We start from the raw sequence: 19,108 nt of genomic DNA on the forward strand, positions 1-19,108 counted from the left end.
AAATGTAAAAAAGAATACATTTCGAGAAAGTCACAGAAGTTATATAAAAATGATGAAATTCATTCTTGTTCGATTTGGAATGCGATTTTATTCGATTATTTTTAAATAAACTCGGCTGTATTTTTCTTTCTTTTTATTCTTCGTTCTTATTGGCCAAAATAAAGGCTACATATTTGTGATTGGTGGATAAGATACACCACAAATTCGCCCCTCATCTGTACATTTTATTTTTTTCTAATGCAATTATGCATTCGTGTCTTTTTCACACGAATTATCAAAATAATTAAAAAAACAAAATAAATAAATAATTCGCAGTCACGACAATCTATATACAGAATAATCCATGGTACGATCGACCAATCGCGTTCGAGGATCTATTCGTCACTTTGTCCATCTAAAAACAGTCGTGCCAACTTGATAAAAAACTAGTACTAGATAGATTAAAAAAAAAACAGAAAATAGAAAGACAAAAAGTGCAAAGCAAAAAAGACACGAGGATGCTCCATATGTTGTGGAAATGTAAATAATCCGCTAGAATCTCGAGTCTCATTTGCAAGAAGCAGAAGAAGAAGAGGAGAAGGAGGATAGGAATTTCGCCATGAATCACGCATAGAGGAGGATCATCGGGTGATCGCGTCCTTGAGATCCGACGAGTCCTCGGCGACTTTTACCCGCGCGAAAGTGCGTGTATGTACGAGGCAGTAATATTAGAATGAAAATTCTCGCCAAGTTACATCGGGCGCAAAGAGAAAAAGAGAAGAAAAAAAAACGCGCGGACCGCGCACAGCGGAATGACGGGCCACGATTGGCCGGCGTAATTTCGCGACGATGTGTCATGTGACCCTTTCCTCTATTTATGCAAACATCACCGATCACTTGGCCTCGCAGTCTCGTGGCAAAACAATAACAAACAACACACGTCGTAGCTTCTCGCGTTTCTCGCCAATTTCACGAACCCGTTTGCGCGATCTCGATTTCGTCATCCGGGGGTTCCACGCCTGGAACAGCGCGATCGGTCCCGGAGTCAGGATCCACGCGGACCTCGTTGGGGAAAAAGTGAAATCCAATCTGGGCTACTCGTCGCGATGTTGTCGGCCGCGGAAATGGCCCGCTGACGAGAATCCGTGATGCGTGTGTGCTACGAACGCGCGTGGACCAATATGTGATTTCGACGTGAGTGTTGCTATTTTTCCCGATTTTTCAGATCAGCTCGGTCGAATTTCGGCAAAAAAAGGCGCGAGCGAGCGAGAAAGAATAGAGAAGGAAGAAGAAGAGAGGGAGGGAGAGAGAGAGAGAGAGAGAGAAAGAGCGAGAGAATTGTTCTCCAATTGTTCCCTCGTGCATCGCTGGGTTGCAAAATCGATCGAGTCACGGACGAGTCAAAATCCAAGTGGGCCGCGTGCATTTTCCTATTCTATTCGCCATTTTTTGCTGCTAAATCCTACTTGCTAAGGAATTTTAAGGACAATTGTTACAGTCGCGTGCACGTGCATTTTTTCTCTCGACTCGTATCAACGTTAGAAGTAGGATCGATCGAGAGCCTTGGATTGATGTTTTCTCTTATTTAGAGCGAATTTTTTTTTTATACAACCACCTTGCAGAGTTTTAGAGGATACAAGAAGCTTTTCAGCTCTCCACGTTTCTGGTTGAAGCACGTGTCGCTAATGGACGATTCTAAGTACAGCGAATTTTCTCTAGCCAACACAATGGACAGCATAGTGAAGCAGGAACCTGCCCAGGAGATGAACTCGGCGTCAGCATCTGTCCCGATACCAGGAGGACACAGAGGGACCACGCGAGGAGCGTACGATCAGTTCTCTCCGTCACCCTTGGCTCTCTCCTCTGGATGGGATATGAGGAGCGAACAGATGGAATGTCCCTTCAAAATGGATCCGGATCAGTTGGACATTTCGCTTAAGATGGACGAGGATGATATATTCCAAGTAGACAAGGCTGCTCTGATCCAGGGCCCGACTCTCGCCGAGTTAAACGCCAACGATGATACCCTATTGGGAGATCTAAATTTCGATGATCTGTTGTTGCCCGAAGAGAGGGTACAGCCGATGAAAATAGAGAGTGCAGCTCCATCGTCCGGCTCTTTATTCAGCAGTGGAATAGGATTCGCACCTAGTAGTTTTCCTCAATCCGGATTAACTTATCGAAGCTGTCCTACATATACAAATACATTTACTTTTAATAGAAATTCAATTGTCACAGATAATGCAGAAGCTGTGAGTCCTACTACATTTCCTAGTCCAGGCACTAGCAACATTGCAGGTATGCATAAATATATATTTTAGATATAAAAGCATATTAAATAAAACATTTAATAATTTAAATATGTAAAAATAATCAGATTTTTTATAATATAAAACATTTGTAATTGATTAATAAAAATGAAAATGTTATTGTAATTCATACAGGTAGTTCCACAGCGAGTTCATCAACTTCACCACATCCTCCAGGACGACTTGGATCATCTACTTTACATGAACTACTTTTGAGAAGAGGTGAAAATCCTCTTAATCCAGTATCCAGTCAAACGGATAATACCTCTACATTAGGTGGTAAATCTAAAGTTTCGAGACTCTCTATGTCTGCACCAACGCAGGCAATGGGACATCTGGACCAGATTTGGGCTCATAGAGAACCACGTCAACATCTGTTAAGTACTGGTAGTTTGGTAGAGGCAGGATCGACAAGTAGTCTGAGTACTGGAGGTGCATTGAGTCCAGATCCACTCTGTGTCGATCCTCTTAGCCATGATGAAGGCTATGAAGACAGTGATGAAGATAGCGATCATGATGATGACTACAGCAGTGATAATGGTATTTACATATTATATTATACTTAATAATAATATACAAAATATAAGATAGTATCATTAATATTAAATATAATTTATTATACTGGAATTATTTTACAATCTCTTACAAAAGTTAATCTATTTTATATTTTTATTTTTTTATTTTATTTTATATTTTTATAGAATTAAATAAAATCTTAAATTAATTATAAATTAAGTAATATTATGAAATATAACTAAACTGCTATTTACTAAATACTTTATTTACTAGATACAGGTGGAAGTGATGGTGAAGATCAGAGTAACAACAGAATAGGAACTACAGAATTGGGGAAAGAACACAGACATAAGAAAGAGAGATTTTTCTGGCAATATAATGTTCAAGCGAAGGGACCAAAAGGACAGCGATTGATCGCTCGAGCACGCTTAGAAGACCCGCATGTTTTGAACGAAGCAACCGATCCAGTATTTAGTCCTCATTGCGCTCTCAGAGGAATCAAACATAGCGGAAAAGCACGAAAAGGCGATGGAAATGATCTTACGCCGAATCCTCGTAAACTTCATAATATTGGACGAGAATTAGACAAACTCAATCGTATTATAAATGATATGACACCTGTTTCGGAATTACCTTTCCCAGCAAGACCAAAGACTCGCAAAGAAAAGAATAAATTAGCTTCGCGAGCATGTCGCTTGAAGAAAAAGGCTCAACATGAAGCTAATAAGATAAAGTTGCATGGACTCGAAGTAGAACACAGTTGAGTAAACGTCGAAATAGAAAAATCTTTTTCTTAATGAGATGTCAAAAGTATAACAGATTAAAAAACTAAAATAATTTTTTTACAGGACGTCTTATACAAGGTATATCGCAAGCTAAACATACACTTGCTGCTAAATTAGCTGAATCCAATCCTGAAAATCAAGAAGAGCTTACCCGACAAATGGAGAAATGTTGCAAACTGGCTACCAGTGAGTAATAGCTTAATATAATTTTTTTTAACATATATAATAAACATAAATGATCATATTATTCTAATGTGAATTTACTATGTTACAGAAATGCGAATAGCAAATCATTCGACAGAATTTGTAAACAAGGTATTGGATAATATTAGAGCTGGTATAACTGATGGTGGCATCGATAATTTTTAATATTATAGAAAATTGTTTTCCTATAAATCTTGTGTCTACATATGTATATAATATTAGAAAAATTAGAATATGCTACATATATATATATAGAATAATGCTTTCTATCTAAACTTCATTGCTATTTCAGAAAACAGATTTATAGTTGATGCATTAATTAACAGATTCCATATATATATATAAGCATTGTTTCAGAAAATATTTATCAATGTGATTGAGAAACGAAACCTTGATATATTGATTTAACTTCTAAAAATCTATAAATCATTAATTTTTTTTTATAAAACTATATTTTTGCACATATATATTGTCAAACTGTACATACTATTTCTCATGCATCACGTGCTGTAGCTTCAATATCGTTTTTTTTTATTTTTTATTTTTTTTATATAAGAACAAAAAATTGATTTTTTTTACAATTATATTATATATCTTTTGCCTTGAGAAAATATAATACAATTATATATCCTGATAAAAGTGCAAAATAAAAAGTGCCGAATGTCACTTAAGAATTATGATAGACCATTAGATATCATCAATGTCCATTATCGTTGAATGTTGCAAATATTGTGGCTTTAATTTTAATTCTTAACTTATAATATAAATGCATCAGCAAAGTGTTTTGCCCCACTTACGAACAATTACGAAAATAACAAATAAGATTAATAATTATATACATATATATATATATATATATATATATATATATATAAAATTAAATCTTATAATTTACATATGTTAAATTTAATCGTATTAATTGCTAAGTTGTTGCCGAATTCGGAATACAGTTCCGATGATTCTCTTCGCACTCTGATATAGTCAATTGTTGAGCAATTATTAACGATCAAGGTTTCGAAATTATTGTGGTTGTGTATAATGCAACAATAAGATAAAAATTGACATTGATGATTTTTTTTTTAATATTCTGACAATGATGTAGTTTTAAACGTAATAGTAACAGATCTAGAATGTGCATATATAAGTTGCACTTAGGAACGAGCTTTGAATTATATAGTTGTTTGCTGTTTGCTGACTCGATCTACCTCAGAACGAAACGCTATACCTACATGTATGTATGTGTGTGTGTGTGCGTGCGTGTGCGTATATACATATACATATATATTTACATACATACATACATATATATATATAATATATACATATTCAATCAAATATGTATATATATTGTATATATGGGTTTAAGATGAAATAACGATTTATTGAAAGATAGTAATCGTGGCGTAACGATATATTGTTGCTTTAGAATTTTAGAAGAGAGGATGGATGTAGTGCTGATGTAATATACATCCCCTTTGTTCTCAATGTTATAACGATTGTACGCCGCGATTAAAATTACAATTCTATTTTGCTAATTACTAATATACATACATATATTTTAAATATACGCTGTTAATCCATATTATATTCGTACTAATATTTTTTTAATCAATTTTTGTATGTAAAGTTGCGCAAATTATAGTGTTTATGAAAAAGTGTGAATATAGTCATATGATTATATATACAGATATAAATACAGATGTTGTATAATCCTTATCAAATCGTTATGCAGTCTAATTTATTGTTATGCGAGTTACCGTAAGAGTTTTATTTGCTGTATGTTTAATGTCGGCAAGAGTTATTTAGTGTAAAACCAATGTAGCACGAAACGTCATTCCGATATCATCGTAGTCACAAAAAAGTGTGCAAGAATTGCGTGTAATAAAAATTTTTTTTCAGGGTGTGCAATATACGTTCTCGTACGAAATGTCATTTTGTTATGTCAACGAATTTTTTTTATGATAATGATGTACTTGCGTATGTTTGCGTTTATGCACTCGATGCTTTGATTGCGGTTGCATCAATGAATCGTTACTGAAAGAATAGACGCGTTACTTTTTTTTGTTATTAAGGGTCGTTGAATATGTGAGATGTAAAATTGCATTTGGCGTGTAAACGTATTCCGGCATTAATCATGTTAATCGAGTTACTATGGCAAACGATCCGACGATAAATTTCATCAGAATGTAAAGGCAAAGTTGAATTGTCATTTTTATTCTAATAAAAAAACCATGTGGACAGCAAAAACGAACTTTTCAGTTAATAATAATTCATTAACATATGTAAAAAAGATTAAGATAAATCCTGAGTCAAGCCTTTTTTCGCGAGCTTCTATAAAAATAAGATGATATGACACTGTTCATATGTATATCCATCATTAGTCATCTCTCTGTCATCCGATCAGTCATGTTTATTCAATTAGATCTAATGTGGCTTTTTCGTTAAATCATTCGATTTCCGCATATTTTCTATTGAGGATGCGTAAGTTTTATTTAATACTAATACTTAAATTGAAACAATTTATAAAACACAAAATGAATTAAAATAAAACGTTTTTTAATACTATAATAATTATACAATCTAATTATCGTAATTATATTATCTATAATTAAAGTAATATTATTAATACTATGATTTTTTTATTTCATGAAAATAATATTGAAATATTGATATAAACACGCATATAAAATTAAAATAATAAAATAATTGATCCTAAATTAATTAATTTATAATAATCAATAATTAATTAATTTAATGCATTAATTATTTATGACAAATATAATTAAATAAAAAAAGATGAAATTAATTTGAAGCTATTTTAGTACATATGGTTGTTGTAAATCGTACTTGGTCTTAAAATTAAAATATTTTTTATTTCTATACTGACAGACAAATACACGTATAATATAAAATTTATATTATTATACACTATTTTTAATAGAAAAAAATGCATTTATAAAAAACGCATTGATAAAAAATGCATTTAAAAAATGCATTTATAAAAAACGCATTGATAAAAAATGCATTTAAAAAATGCATTTATAAAAATGCATTGCAGAAACTACATTATCGACCTTCTGTCGATAAATTAGGACATCTTCTAAGACTGCAGAGTTTTTCGTGACCGCGATCATATGATTCTATTGGCACACCTGACAGCGGCCGACAGACAGAGATGGTTTACTTTTGCACCTATTTCGCGTCGAGATCATCGCATCGTATGACGATTCCGTACGGCACGTGAACACCTGCATGCTCGCAGTTATGTGCTTCCATTGTGAAAATACAAGTGCTTTATGGTGATAATATGTCAAAACCAAACATAAGGAAGATAACGGCTGACCCTACGAAATGTAATACAGACTCTTCACGACGGCCGAGTGTGTTTGAGAGGTTGGGCACCAAACCAGCGATCGCTGCCACCGCCGCTCAAAATACATCGGATTATTGCAGAAATTGGGCCCTTAACGGCAATTGTTCCTACGGCAAGAATTGCAAGTGAGTGGAGACTATTTCAAAATAAAAATGAAAAATATCCGTGTATATACAGGGTGTCTGACATGAGGTGTCACGCCGAAAATATGCAAGTAGATCTTGTTATTTTCCTTAGCAAAAATATTGAGGCATCAATCATTTTCCGAGTTATAAGCGATTGAAAATGAAGGGTTTTTCGCAAACTAAGCCTTGTGGAAATGAAATATTAACAAAATCATATTCTTCAATTAATTTCAAGTAGAGTTTACTTCAATAAAATTTTAATTTAAGGTTTAGTTATAAAGATACATGATGGCAAAAATTGGGAACATCCAAAAAAATGATGGCCTACCTTGACATTTTTGCTGAGGAAAAATTGTCTCCAAATAACGAGATCTACTTGTATATTTTGTATGTGATACTTTATGGCAGACATCCTGTATACATTAGTCTTCGCGACTAATCAATTATTTTGGATTTTACTTTTATATACAAAAGAGTGCTCGAATTAGAATAATAAGGTAGACTAATAATGGAGAATGAAGAGAAATTTTTACAATATATGACTAATTACAACTTATTCTTAGAGGAAAAGTTAAAAGTAAAAAAATTAATTATTTAAATTTACTTAAGTATTCTAAACAAATGTATTTAGGGCTTAATAATCAAACTGATTTGTTCTTTTTATATCAACAATATGAGACTGAATCAGATGTATTTTATAAATAAATTTTCTGTTTCTCTTATTTAATCAGATACGCAAATACACATACATTGATAAGCCCATCCAAACGTGCTAAGAAGGATAATGCGATCGCAAGCACATCTGGGGTAAGCACATCACATTTTTGTTTATAATAATATTATATAATATTTATGTGATACACAGCATTTAAACATTAATCAAAGTTGAAATAAATAACAGACTAGTTGAGAAAGCAAAGAGTTTTCAATTTTAATTTTTTCAATATTATAGCACATTGACGATCCTTTCAAACGGCTTACGTCAAAAATCGTGAAAAAAGCATCGCATAGTCCAGACTTGAATATAGAAGAGTGGAATCAAACGGATCTCGAGTACGAGGACGAGAAGGTATTGGAGAGACGGCGGCAATTGTTACAACGAGAACTGGAATTACAAATGAAGAAAGATAAAGAAGTACATGGCAAGGATAAAGTAAGACAGAAAAAAAAGGCTATGAGCTCCTCTTCTAGTTCACGCACTTCCAGTACATCTAGCAGTAGTAGCAGCTCCAGCAGCGAAGACTCATCTTCCACTTCAACGTCAGATTCAAGAAAGAAAGTCAAGAAGATCAAAACAAAGAGACATCACAGCGCTTCTACTGATTACGACGAAGATAAAGAGAAAAAAAGAAAGTAAGTATATATGTAATATTTAATACATGTAATATTCTTAATACTTAATATATAATATTATTTAAAGTTAATAAGCTATTATATTATATTTCAACATTAGTTATAGAAAAATATGTTACTTTATTAATCAAATTTGTTTTTTATCCATTAATCAAATTTGTTTTTATGAACTTTACAGATTGAAGCTTAAGAGATTGGGAGCGAAAAACGACAAAGCCGTCAGCAAGAAGAAACGCAAACTCGAGAGCAACTCCACGAAGAAAGATCTTACCACGAGATCTGTCAAGAAGCATGCTCCATTACCTGCATCTAGAAAACATTCTAACTTATTACGCGCTAGGTCACCTGCAATACAACAAGGATCTACGAGTGGAATTACATCTACATCAGCCGTAGTATTGGGCTCGTCGGTTTCTGTGGCGCATCACGCGTCATCGTCTGGCAAAATACGAGAAAGAAACAGAAGCGAATCGCCGAAAGCGATGAAGAGTAACAGGGAGATTGACAAGGAAGACGGCAGGAATTACAAGAAAGTACGTGACGTAGAGGAATGTCTGTCTAAGGATACGTCAAAGTGCAAGTCGTTTGATAAGATCAAGGAACCACAGGATAAGGAGAAGAGTCGCGCGACTGATGAAAAGATCAAGTCGGATGACCGGTTGAGATCGAAGTGCAAGGATAAGGACGTGCGTTCGCGTACACCACCGCCTCCTCTATCGTCAGATCGATCGACCAAGCATCAACATATGAAGGAAAACGCGTCCTCAAAGACGCGACGCAGCCGAACACCTGATAAGACACCGTCAAGAGCGAGGCGCGATCTCAGCCCGGTGAAAAATCCGGAGAAACAAGGCGGCTCGTCGAGTCGTGCGAGAGACGCGGAGAAGAAGGAGCGCGACTCGCACAAGAGAGACAAGAGCAAAGAGCGAGAGGACGCGAAAAAGAGCGAGCAGACCTCGAGTAATAAACCGAAGCAGACGAGTCAGGACGAGAACTATCGCAGGAATAACGCGAGCAAGGACAATTTCGACGAGAAGACCTACGGTGGTGACAAGACGCGACAGAAGAGTCGCGAGCGTCAGCGCGAGAAAGACCTGAGAGAGGAGCGTCACTCCAGGTTGGCTCGCGATCAACGCCAGGAACCTCCGCGCGACAAGGATAAGGATGAATCTCAGGAACGTTGTCGCAGTGAGAGGCAGCGAGAGCGAGATCGCGATCGGGATCGCGAGAGGGAACGTGAGCGCGACAGGGACAGGGATCGCGATCGAGAACGAGAGCGCGAGCGCGATCGCGAACGAGAGAGAGATCGAGAGACCCGCGAGCGCGGAGATCGCGATCGAGACAGAGAGAGAGAGAAGACTATGAAGTCGCGAGAGAGGGACGTATCCGCAGTGGTTTCCTCCACGACGTTGAATCTTCCCGCGGACAAGAGCTCGCGTTACAGCAGCAGCAGCAGGCTCAAGGAACGACCCTTGAGCAAGGACGTGTCGTTCGAGAAGAGCAGCGGAGTTCGCGAGCGAAGTAGAAGCGAACGCGATCGGGAGAGACCAGAGACGAAGGCACTCGCCGAGAGGGACCGGAATTCGACGCAGTCGCGTCTAGATGCGAGGTATGACAGAGGTGGCGCCATTGAGAAGGACGCATCATCCTTAGGTCGCGGTAAGGTGAGTGTAAATTCACCGCGGGATCGCATGGACCGGTTCCGAGAGGCGTCCTTGGACCGTGCGGCCTTGCACGACAAAGGCGGGCATTCTGTAACATCATCGAGCATTCAGTCGACGGCGCCGCTACCGCTGGTGCCTACGACCGCATCCTCGGCGATCGCGACATCCGCTCCGCCGTCGTCTCGTGATCATCTGATGGACATGGATAGTCACTACGATAGGGATAGGCACGGCAGAAGATTCGGCATGAGATACGAGCGGGGACACGCATCGGAACACAACAGCAGGAAGGATCAGGCGCGAATCGAACCTAATCGTCTTCCGAGCAAGATCGATCGGATAGTGGATCGTCGGGACATGACTAGTCCGAGACGCGCCGTGGAAGTGGACAGGAATTTCGGTAGGAATTACGGTAGAATGCCGGAGCATTGGGACGAGCAGGAAGAGTCGACTCTTCACGTGGAATATCGCGATCACACTCATATTCACGATGACGATAGGAGGAAAACCATTGAGGGTAGACGGTATGACAGTCCTTTTGAGGAGAGACGCGTCGCTCGCGAGGACAGAACCAAGGAGTCGAGGTACATGATCCAGACTGCAGAGCGAACGTCCTTTGATGATCACCGTCATCATCATCACCATCATCGGCATCCTCTTTATACTGGCGATAAACTGAGAAGTAGTGGAGCTGGAATTAGGTAATAATTATTGCACTTTTATCTTTTCATCGTTCATTTTTTAAAATTTATATATATATATATATATATATATATATAAACTTAAAAAAATAGTGTATAGTCAAGTATATATTACTCATTCTGTTTCTCTCTATCTTTATCAATTAGGGATGAGACTGTTCCAAACGACGATTGGGAAGGACATCATCGCGACGTGGAGCACGGCCGAGATCGAAGTTATCCGACCGCGGAATGGGAGGAGAGAGAATGGCGCACGAGAACGTTATGGGAAGGCAGGGACAGTCTTCCTCGTTCAGAGATACACGACGACGAGTGGAACACTTCCCGATACGACAATTCAATGGCTGACTGGAAGTCCAACGATGCGCGGAAGTGGGATAATCAGAACGTGCATGTTCGATCGCATTACAGAAACGAACGTTCGAAGGACTTGGAACTCGGAGAATCTACGCAACATATGTAAGCATAGACGGGGTGTATACTCCTGAGAAGAACCTTGAAAACTTGGTATTCTCAGGAAATTTTGTTCTACCTTAAAAAATAAGAGAATTCTCATGGAATTTAATTGGCACTCAAGAAATTTTTAAAATATTTCATAATCTTATTCTTATTTAACATTTGAGAAACATATGTCTAACACATCTTTGCAATATTTAAGTTTTTCTTAAAATTTTATGTGATTTTTTTTATTAACAATATAAGATCTTATATAAGTTTATAGAAAATTGTTTAATTTTTAATAGGTAATATTTAAATAAATTGGTACTTCTTATTTATTTAATAAATTAAATAAATTAGTTCTTATTTATTTAATAAAATAATTAAGTAAACTAGTATTTCTTAAAGGAGTTTATAATAAATTATTTTTGTTTTATATTTGTACATATATTTTTAGCGTTTAGATATGGTGATATAGCTTCATTATTGTCCAAATTAATTTTATAATTAAATAAATCAATATTAAATGCTAGGAAACCTGCAATCTTGATAACTTTGCATTCGTATGTATATAGAAAATGTTAAAAAGAAACTTATTTAAAAAATCTGCATTTACAAATTTTTTTAATTTACTTGGAATTTAAAAAATCAGGGAAATCTCAGGGAATTTTTTTGAATAAAATTTGAGTAGATACCAAAATTTGATATAACGTAGTCTCTCGTATATAAGAGAAGATTAAAGTATAAAATGTAATATTATATATATATATATATATATATATATATATATATATATATAATATTCTCTATTAATCAATTTTTTTTAGCAAAAGACGATCATATAATGCACCGGAAGCGAGAGAAGAGCCGACAATTCATCCTTCTGCTAAACAGGCCGCTATTTATGGCAGTATGAAAGAAGAACCTATCAACAAAAAACTGATGGAACTTGCTGAAGGCAAATTGTCTACAACTACTACGAGAGAAAAATCCACGGACAGTTTCCAAAAGAAAAATTCACAGAAGGATAAGCCAGAAATCAAGGAACCCGTTGTTATAGAACCAAAACGTCCCATAGTCGAGGATTCATTGCAAACTCTTCACACTGAGAGCGATTTGAGTGATATTAGCGACGATCCTGATGATATACTGAATATGGAGGAAGATACTACGGTATATGCGTTGTATATATATATATATATATATATATATATATATATATATATATTGCAAGATAAGACTTACGAGTTTATGTAATTTTTCAGGATATGGAAAATAATAAAACGCGGACAAACAAGAAAGTATCGGATGTTGCACACCGCGACGCACAATCAACCGCACAGGAGCCGGCTCAGTTATCTCCGAAAGAACCTGTAGAGGAAACAATTTTCAGTTCAAAATCTAAAGATAACACTGATACAGTGTCACTGAAGTAAGATATGGATGATTATAAAATATAATCAGAATGAAACTTTTTTATAACAATTATTTAAAATTTTATTTAATATATAATATAATAATATAATTTTATATAATGTAATAAATTTTATATGTATAATATAACATTTTTATGTTAATAGAAACATGGAAGACGAAAATATGGAAACTATGGACTTTGAAGAAATTTCTGATGGTGAGTTAGAAGAGGACATCAAAACGAGCGGCAAAGGACTGGGCGATGCTTTAGGTGTCGATTGGGAATCTCTCGTGAAAGAAACGCAAGCGAAAAGGATTGTCTCGTCGAATCAAGATTCTACGGAAAATCGATGGCAGTGCAAAGCTATATTCTACAGAATCGGTATATCTAAGAAGTATGCGAGCGAAGATTTCATAAAATACTTACGAAAAAAATACGAGAATGGTGAGTATTTCTCAGTGTAACTAAAGTCAGAAAGTTTATGAAATAATATTTTTCAAATCTTATTTTTATGAATCGTAAAGAATTCTTGCTTGCTGATATCGCGTTGATGCACACTGCGCTTGCGCGAAATCGGTTACTGCAGGACCTGGATAATGGTGCGATGTCCGCTGTAGATGATTCTTTATACAGGTGAGTATCAAGTCGTATTAAATTACGTTAATTAAGAACACAAATAGTGAAATTTTTTGTACATTTTTAAAATTAAGATTTATAGAATATTGTTTGTCAATATATTTTTTTGTAAACTCTTGTGTTATAATGTAATGAAATTTAATTGCAGAAATAACAATGCGAGTTATGACGAAGATGTGAATTACGATTTGGAAACACTAAAGCCAAGTGCTGCTTTGTATGAGGAAGCAAAATGCTTATTACAGCAAGTAGTATGAAAAAGTGACAAAATTTACGTATAAAATTGTGAATAACTATTAATTCTGTTTTATATTGATTGTACAAGATATATATGTACACTGCCGTGTGTGTATGTTGTGTGTGTATGTTTGTGTCTGTGAGAATCTATTTCACGCTATAACAGGTCGTATCATAACTTCTAATTGACATGAAATTATGACTTAATTATCGATTGAACATAATTTTTGTCTGAGCATTTTGCATCTTTCATAAAAATCAAGTGAATATTCGCATATTTGAAACGTAATGTTTTAAATTTAATCTCTATCAAATACGTACTTTTAACCAGAATATAATAATCGCTTACACTTTTTTATCGTAATAACTATATTTATATATATTTCCAAATCTTTCTTGTATCATAAGCTGAATGTCGCGTGAAAAAAATACGAAACCAGACGATTAGATTATAAAAGTCGTAATATACATAGCAGTATATGATGCATTATTTATTTCAATGCTCATACACATATGTATATCCATCCCAGACATCGAATAATTCAATAAATACAACTTTAGAATCGGTGTCTTTTCGCGTTAATCACTTTTACGAATAGAGGCTGCGCCGACATCGTTTTGCAATATATCCATTGCCTGCCGTAAGAGGCATTTATTATCCTCGTTATCCTATATAAAAAAATGATTTAAGCCAATAATTCAGACATGTATAATTAACGTAATTATATTTCTTTACTATTTATTATTCTTCGAATACCTTTATGCACGGATATGTTTGTTCTTCCGAAATCTGGCGCTTAGACAATTCAAGATTCGTACGATACAGTTCGTATAAAACAAGGCCTAGAAAATATATTACAAGAAGATTTAAAAAAATTATTTATTTATTTCCATAGGGGGGTTAAGGGGTTTTTGAAATTAAATCTCAAGTATGAGATTATTTCAAACTTTAAAAATCTTGGTAGTATACTGAGAATAACACGTGCCTTATGCACGGTTTATTTTCCAACGAAAACTTTGTTTTGTTGGAAATGTGCGCAGTAACAACCGCGTATAGCTCTTTACGCCTTTCTAGTGATTTAGATTTATAAAAAAATTATATTTTCAATTTCTTAAAATTATAAAATCATATAAGTTGGAGAAAAATTCTAATATAAAATATACGCTAAGATTTCTTGAAATTCACATTTTATTTTGATATTAATTAGTGCAAATATTTAATATCAAAATAATTACTAGAGCTTATGTAGAAGATATAATTTCCAATTCAACTGTTTTTATTCTGTGTTTATTTTTGACGAAAATAAGAGGAAAAAGTTGATAAAAATCTTAATATATGTATATACAAGAGGAAAGAGTGATTATGTTACCTCTTTTAATAGAATCTCCAGAATCCAAAATATCCAAAGTAGAAAGTATGTCGTTACAATACATTTTCTTGATTCTAAGTTCTTTATCCGTAAGATCTGCAATAACACAAATTACGTTTTGTTTTTTTAAGGTAGAAAATATCACACACACACATATACTATATATATGTATCTTACCTTTCCATTTAAGATCCGGCACTCTGCCAAAGTAAGAGATTATACGATACTTGGCATCTAACATAATGTAATTAGTGGCAGGAATCAATTTCGATAATATCGTTTCTATAAATTTGAGAATCTTTCGCGGAGTCTTATACATTGCGTCAAAAACAAGCGTATTCAATACCGAATGAATGCATTCAATCTGTAAATTGATTAATGTCATATTAATGGAATATACTACGATAGAAAATCCAGACAGACTATGAAGATGACTTTTTAATCAATTAGGTAATTATATAAATACTGTAATAAATATGCAAACATATTATATTAATACGCAAATAAATAACTTCTCAAAATTAATAATTGTAGAGAAGATATTTATATTCAGAAAGAGTAGTCAAAAAGTGTAGAATAATTATTAAAGCATTATTTCAACTTCTAGATATCACCTGTCTGCGATTCACGCTGATCTGGCACTTGTCGCAGATCCAGGGAGATTCAAGACTGAGAGGATTGCGTGGTAGCAAATGACCCGGACAATCATCCTTTGCGCAGAGAAGCGCCCCGAGTTGGGACCCGAATTCCTGGAGGAAGAGAAAAAACGTCTCGCGTAAGTTCGTTACGACTTTTTTTTCATCCACGTACCGAGGGATCGCAGCATCTACTGCAGTCGCAGGAGAAGTGTTTGGTGACTCTCAGGAACTGCCTCCTGCTCGACGTATCCCACAGTAGGTCGGTGTAGGACATGGTGAGCTCTTCGCCAGCGGCGATCGGCAGCGCGGCGCTCACGTGGAGTCGTTGCTGATCATCGAAATGGTGTCTGGTGTTCGGCACGCAGCAATGATTTTGCAACGCACCTAAGGGATAAAGACCGCGTAGACTCGTGGTGCAGTCTTCGTTTCTCGCGATCACGACTTCGAAGGAATTCGTGTTGAAGACCTCGCAGATGCGCCTCATAAACTCCATTTGTTCCTCGCTGGGAAGGTTGTTGACGCTTCTTTTCAGCAGATCGATCTTGAAGTTTATGATATTTTATATAGACAAGATAATATTTTTTATTTAATATATATTATTATATCGCATATTTTTTCTCGTTCTTCTAGGGGGAAAAATATTAAGGATGATAGAAATGATAGACACTATATATAAATCTACGAAAGAGTCCATATAAAAATGAATTTTTATGGAAATTATATAAAAAGTGAAGAAAAACAAAATATGAATCATATTAATTATACCATTTAGATAATCTTGCGTGTGTATTTCTATGTTTGCTATAGAAATAAAAAACTTAGGGAATATGTGCAAAAGAAAAATAAATTGAATTAATACCTCGTGATTATGGGTAAGATTCGAATGGCATTCGAAGGCGTACAAGAGTTCTCGCTGCTCCTTCGACAACGCGAGACCGCGTATCGGTACCACCGCAAGCAGGAGATCCTTGGACCAGGTGGAACCGCAGGTCGGCATCCACTCTCTGAGAGTGCGACACTCCTGAGAGTGCGACATCGAGTTCTCGCATTCCGTCGAACAGATCGGCAAACCGCAATCATGATCGCAGGGGAACAGGGGACAATTGTTCTTGTAACAGACGACACACATCGGCAGGCACTTGCTGTAACATCGCGGCCCCATCAACAACGGGACATCCGTGAAGATCGATTCGCCGACTCGAATGTCTCGTATGGCGAACATTCCGCGACCTTTCATGAGAGAACGCTTGATGGTCCATGACCGGGGTTTATCAAGATTGTTCTCTCGCAGATGCGACACGAGCAATCCCATCATCTCAAGTGGATCCATCTCTCGCGCACTTATGTTTAATTTTTCCTCGGTACTTTGCCTTTCCATGCTTCAATCATCTTCTTTTATACCGCACATTTAAAACGCCTTTTGTATAGGCACCGAGCCAATTTTGTAATGACTTCAGAGATGTTGTTGTTTTCGTTTCTCTGCAAAATTTTCTCCACGGCACAAATATCAATAAATCTTACATTGTTTCAAGCAGAGGTTCTCTACTCAGACTGTAATTTGCAGTGAAATCGATTTATAATCGGTATATAGTGCTAGAGTTTTTATATAATTGTGTGATTTCCAAGAGTTTAACAAACTCTTGGAAAGACTGAGGAAAAAACTGAGTTTGATGGCAAAGTTCTTGGAGAGGCAGAGTTATTTTATAACGCGGGTATATTTATATACACGTCATTTGTCAGATGTTGAGATTATAAGTCGCGATGCCAGAAGAGAGTGTCGTAACAGTCGTGAATCTTGTAAAATAAATGAATTAATTAGCATCGAGATTATATCGCAGAGTCGAAGGACCGTAAAATACGCTCGTGATTAAAGACACGCGAATGACACTGCTCTACGAGCGTCCGCTCAACGCGCGCTTCTTATTATAAATCTCAGCTTAAAATAGAATTATGATTTGGCAGCACGTCGTCATCGAAAAGTAGCTAACTGACCTACCTGTTTATTGTTTACACATTTCGCGAAATTCCAATAGATTGTAAATCAAATATATAACATTGATGACAGAAGAAAACGCGAATTCTCTGATGAATCATGAAACAATAAGTTGCGTATTTTTAATTATATTATTAATTAAATACATATGTCTAGTTAAACTCTTCTTCATTAAACAAATCATTATATTCAGTTAGACTAAGAACGTTTCGCTCGTGTATCGATTTAAGTTTGCTATAAGAACTCGATATTATTGATCTATTACTTTCTTTATTCGCCTGATTGAACGTGCTCGTCATAAATTGATTCCATCCAATATAAGAAATACATTCCGCAAGCATTTGCAATAAGAAAAAAGAAATTTGCTGCTGAAAAAGAATAGTAACATCAATTAAGGAAGTTATCAGGTTTTAAACTCTTCTTTACAAGAGCTGCGTTCTACGATCCTCAAACTAACGTGCGATCTGAGAAATACATCATGTATTTCAGTATATCGACTTGTATTTAATAGCAAAGTTAGGAAGTACTTTTTCTTATTAATATCGACAACTCTGTTTCACGCAAGCGTATCCGGCACGTAACGACTATTTGTATGGTTGCGTGTTGCTAAGACTACGGTAGAGTCGTCGTCGACAGGATATCGTGAGCGGCATCGTCAAGAACAACGTGCCTACAGCGTATATACACGATCTATGCCAAGCTAAAGCGATATATGAGGCATACCGTACTGTGTACAGATCGTCGAAAGTGCCGTGTTCGACGACGCGTCCTCCCTTTTTTTTTCTTGAACAAGAATGGGAAGGTAATGAAAAAAGAGCGACCCCCCGATTTTCTCGGTTCGACGAGTCCTTTTTCGTCCTTTTTTAAAATCCTTTCAGGAATTACCTGTACAATATCCCCTATCGATCAATTGTGTAATTGACTCTCTTTATAGCGTTTTACACCTGATAACGTAATGCCGAAAAATTCGCAAGAAAGGTCACGGATATAAGCGTTATTTGGCACAGTGACGTGACTCGAAGCTATATATTATTGCTCCGGTTTAATTAAGTCTATTTTGTACCGTCGAAAATTACACTAATCTTTAATCTAATTCTTTCATTCAAATTTATATATTTATATATATTTTCTTTTTAAACATATACACCCATAAAGAATTTTAAATATATTTATATTTGATTTATATTGTAATTTTTAATTTTTTTATATTGTGATTTTTAAATATTCTCTTTATTATTCTTCTTATTAATCACATATATTGCGTACAGATTTTCTTCTTCTGACTAATGAATTTAATGAAACTATAAATATTGTCCATTAAATATGATTGATTCTTGAAATGTCATGAAATTATATGTTGAGTCTGTAAG

General features: G+C 35.5%; 3 protein-coding genes across 4 annotated transcripts; 2 read left to right on the top strand and 1 right to left on the bottom strand.

Annotated features, from left to right (window-relative positions):
- Nucleotides 1-474: 474 nt before the first annotated feature.
- REPTOR (repressed by TOR) lies at nucleotides 475-6,040 on the top strand. The gene is made up of 6 exons (XM_029304817.2): nucleotides 475-1,173; nucleotides 1,602-2,277; nucleotides 2,424-2,828; nucleotides 3,078-3,563; nucleotides 3,653-3,775; nucleotides 3,864-6,040. The coding sequence occupies exons 2-6, from the start codon at nucleotides 1,665-1,667 to the stop codon at nucleotides 3,956-3,958; spliced, it is 1,722 nt and encodes a 573-aa protein (XP_029160650.2). The 5' UTR covers nucleotides 475-1,173; nucleotides 1,602-1,664; the 3' UTR covers nucleotides 3,959-6,040.
- An 897-nt stretch (nucleotides 6,041-6,937) lies between these two features.
- LOC114932438 (uncharacterized) lies at nucleotides 6,938-14,479 on the top strand. The gene is made up of 10 exons (XM_029304633.2): nucleotides 6,938-7,291; nucleotides 8,023-8,098; nucleotides 8,244-8,644; nucleotides 8,823-11,009; nucleotides 11,157-11,468; nucleotides 12,275-12,620; nucleotides 12,713-12,879; nucleotides 13,028-13,308; nucleotides 13,389-13,497; nucleotides 13,649-14,479. The coding sequence occupies exons 1-10, from the start codon at nucleotides 7,101-7,103 to the stop codon at nucleotides 13,755-13,757; spliced, it is 4,179 nt and encodes a 1,392-aa protein (XP_029160466.2). The 5' UTR covers nucleotides 6,938-7,100; the 3' UTR covers nucleotides 13,758-14,479.
- Nucleotides 13,976-17,699, bottom strand: LOC114932439 (SET domain-containing protein SmydA-8). 2 transcript variants are annotated; one of them, XM_029304635.2, is made up of 7 exons: nucleotides 16,605-17,699; nucleotides 15,918-16,286; nucleotides 15,722-15,856; nucleotides 15,285-15,471; nucleotides 15,108-15,203; nucleotides 14,495-14,580; nucleotides 13,976-14,406 (listed from the first exon to the last, which is right to left on the bottom strand). In XM_029304635.2, the coding sequence occupies exons 1-7, from the start codon at nucleotides 17,121-17,123 to the stop codon at nucleotides 14,317-14,319; spliced, it is 1,482 nt and encodes a 493-aa protein (XP_029160468.1). In that variant the 5' UTR covers nucleotides 17,124-17,699; the 3' UTR covers nucleotides 13,976-14,316. The 2 variants fall into 2 exon arrangements, with proteins under 2 accessions (XP_029160468.1, XP_029160467.1); XM_029304634.2 differs by having other exon boundaries at nucleotides 15,108-15,471.
- Nucleotides 17,700-19,108: the final 1,409 nt, after the last annotated feature.

Source organism: Nylanderia fulva, unplaced genomic scaffold (assembly GCF_048542155.1).
Source record: "Nylanderia fulva isolate GAGA-0341 unplaced genomic scaffold, ASM4854215v1 Scaffold13, whole genome shotgun sequence".
NCBI classification, from domain to species: Eukaryota; Metazoa; Arthropoda; class Insecta; order Hymenoptera; family Formicidae; genus Nylanderia; species Nylanderia fulva.

What these genes read in the sequence shown, in the direction of transcription:
- LOC114932439 (XM_029304634.2), bottom strand. Translation starts at nt 17,123, where the DNA reads ATGGAAAGGCAAAGTACCGAGGAAAAATTAAACATAAGTGCGCGAGAG. An exon ending in GTAGATGCTGCGATCCCTCG is followed by an intron (nt 15,857 to 15,917) that starts GTACGTGGATGA and finishes CTCTTCCTCCAG; the next exon opens with GAATTCGGGTCCCAACTCGG. An exon ending in TCAGCGTGAATCGCAGACAG is followed by an intron (nt 15,472 to 15,721) that starts GTGATATCTAGA and finishes ATCAATTTACAG; the next exon opens with ATTGAATGCATTCATTCGGT.
- LOC114932438 (XM_029304633.2), top strand. Translation starts at nt 7,101, where the DNA reads ATGTCAAAACCAAACATAAGGAAGATAACGGCTGACCCTACGAAATGT. An exon ending in AGTAGTGGAGCTGGAATTAG is followed by an intron (nt 11,010 to 11,156) that starts GTAATAATTATT and finishes TTTATCAATTAG; the next exon opens with GGATGAGACTGTTCCAAACG. An exon ending in ACGAAAAAAATACGAGAATG is followed by an intron (nt 13,309 to 13,388) that starts GTGAGTATTTCT and finishes TGAATCGTAAAG; the next exon opens with AATTCTTGCTTGCTGATATC.
- REPTOR (XM_029304817.2), top strand. Translation starts at nt 1,665, where the DNA reads ATGGACGATTCTAAGTACAGCGAATTTTCTCTAGCCAACACAATGGAC. An exon ending in TGACTACAGCAGTGATAATG is followed by an intron (nt 2,829 to 3,077) that starts GTATTTACATAT and finishes TTTATTTACTAG; the next exon opens with ATACAGGTGGAAGTGATGGT. An exon ending in ATGTTGCAAACTGGCTACCA is followed by an intron (nt 3,776 to 3,863) that starts GTGAGTAATAGC and finishes ACTATGTTACAG; the next exon opens with AAATGCGAATAGCAAATCAT.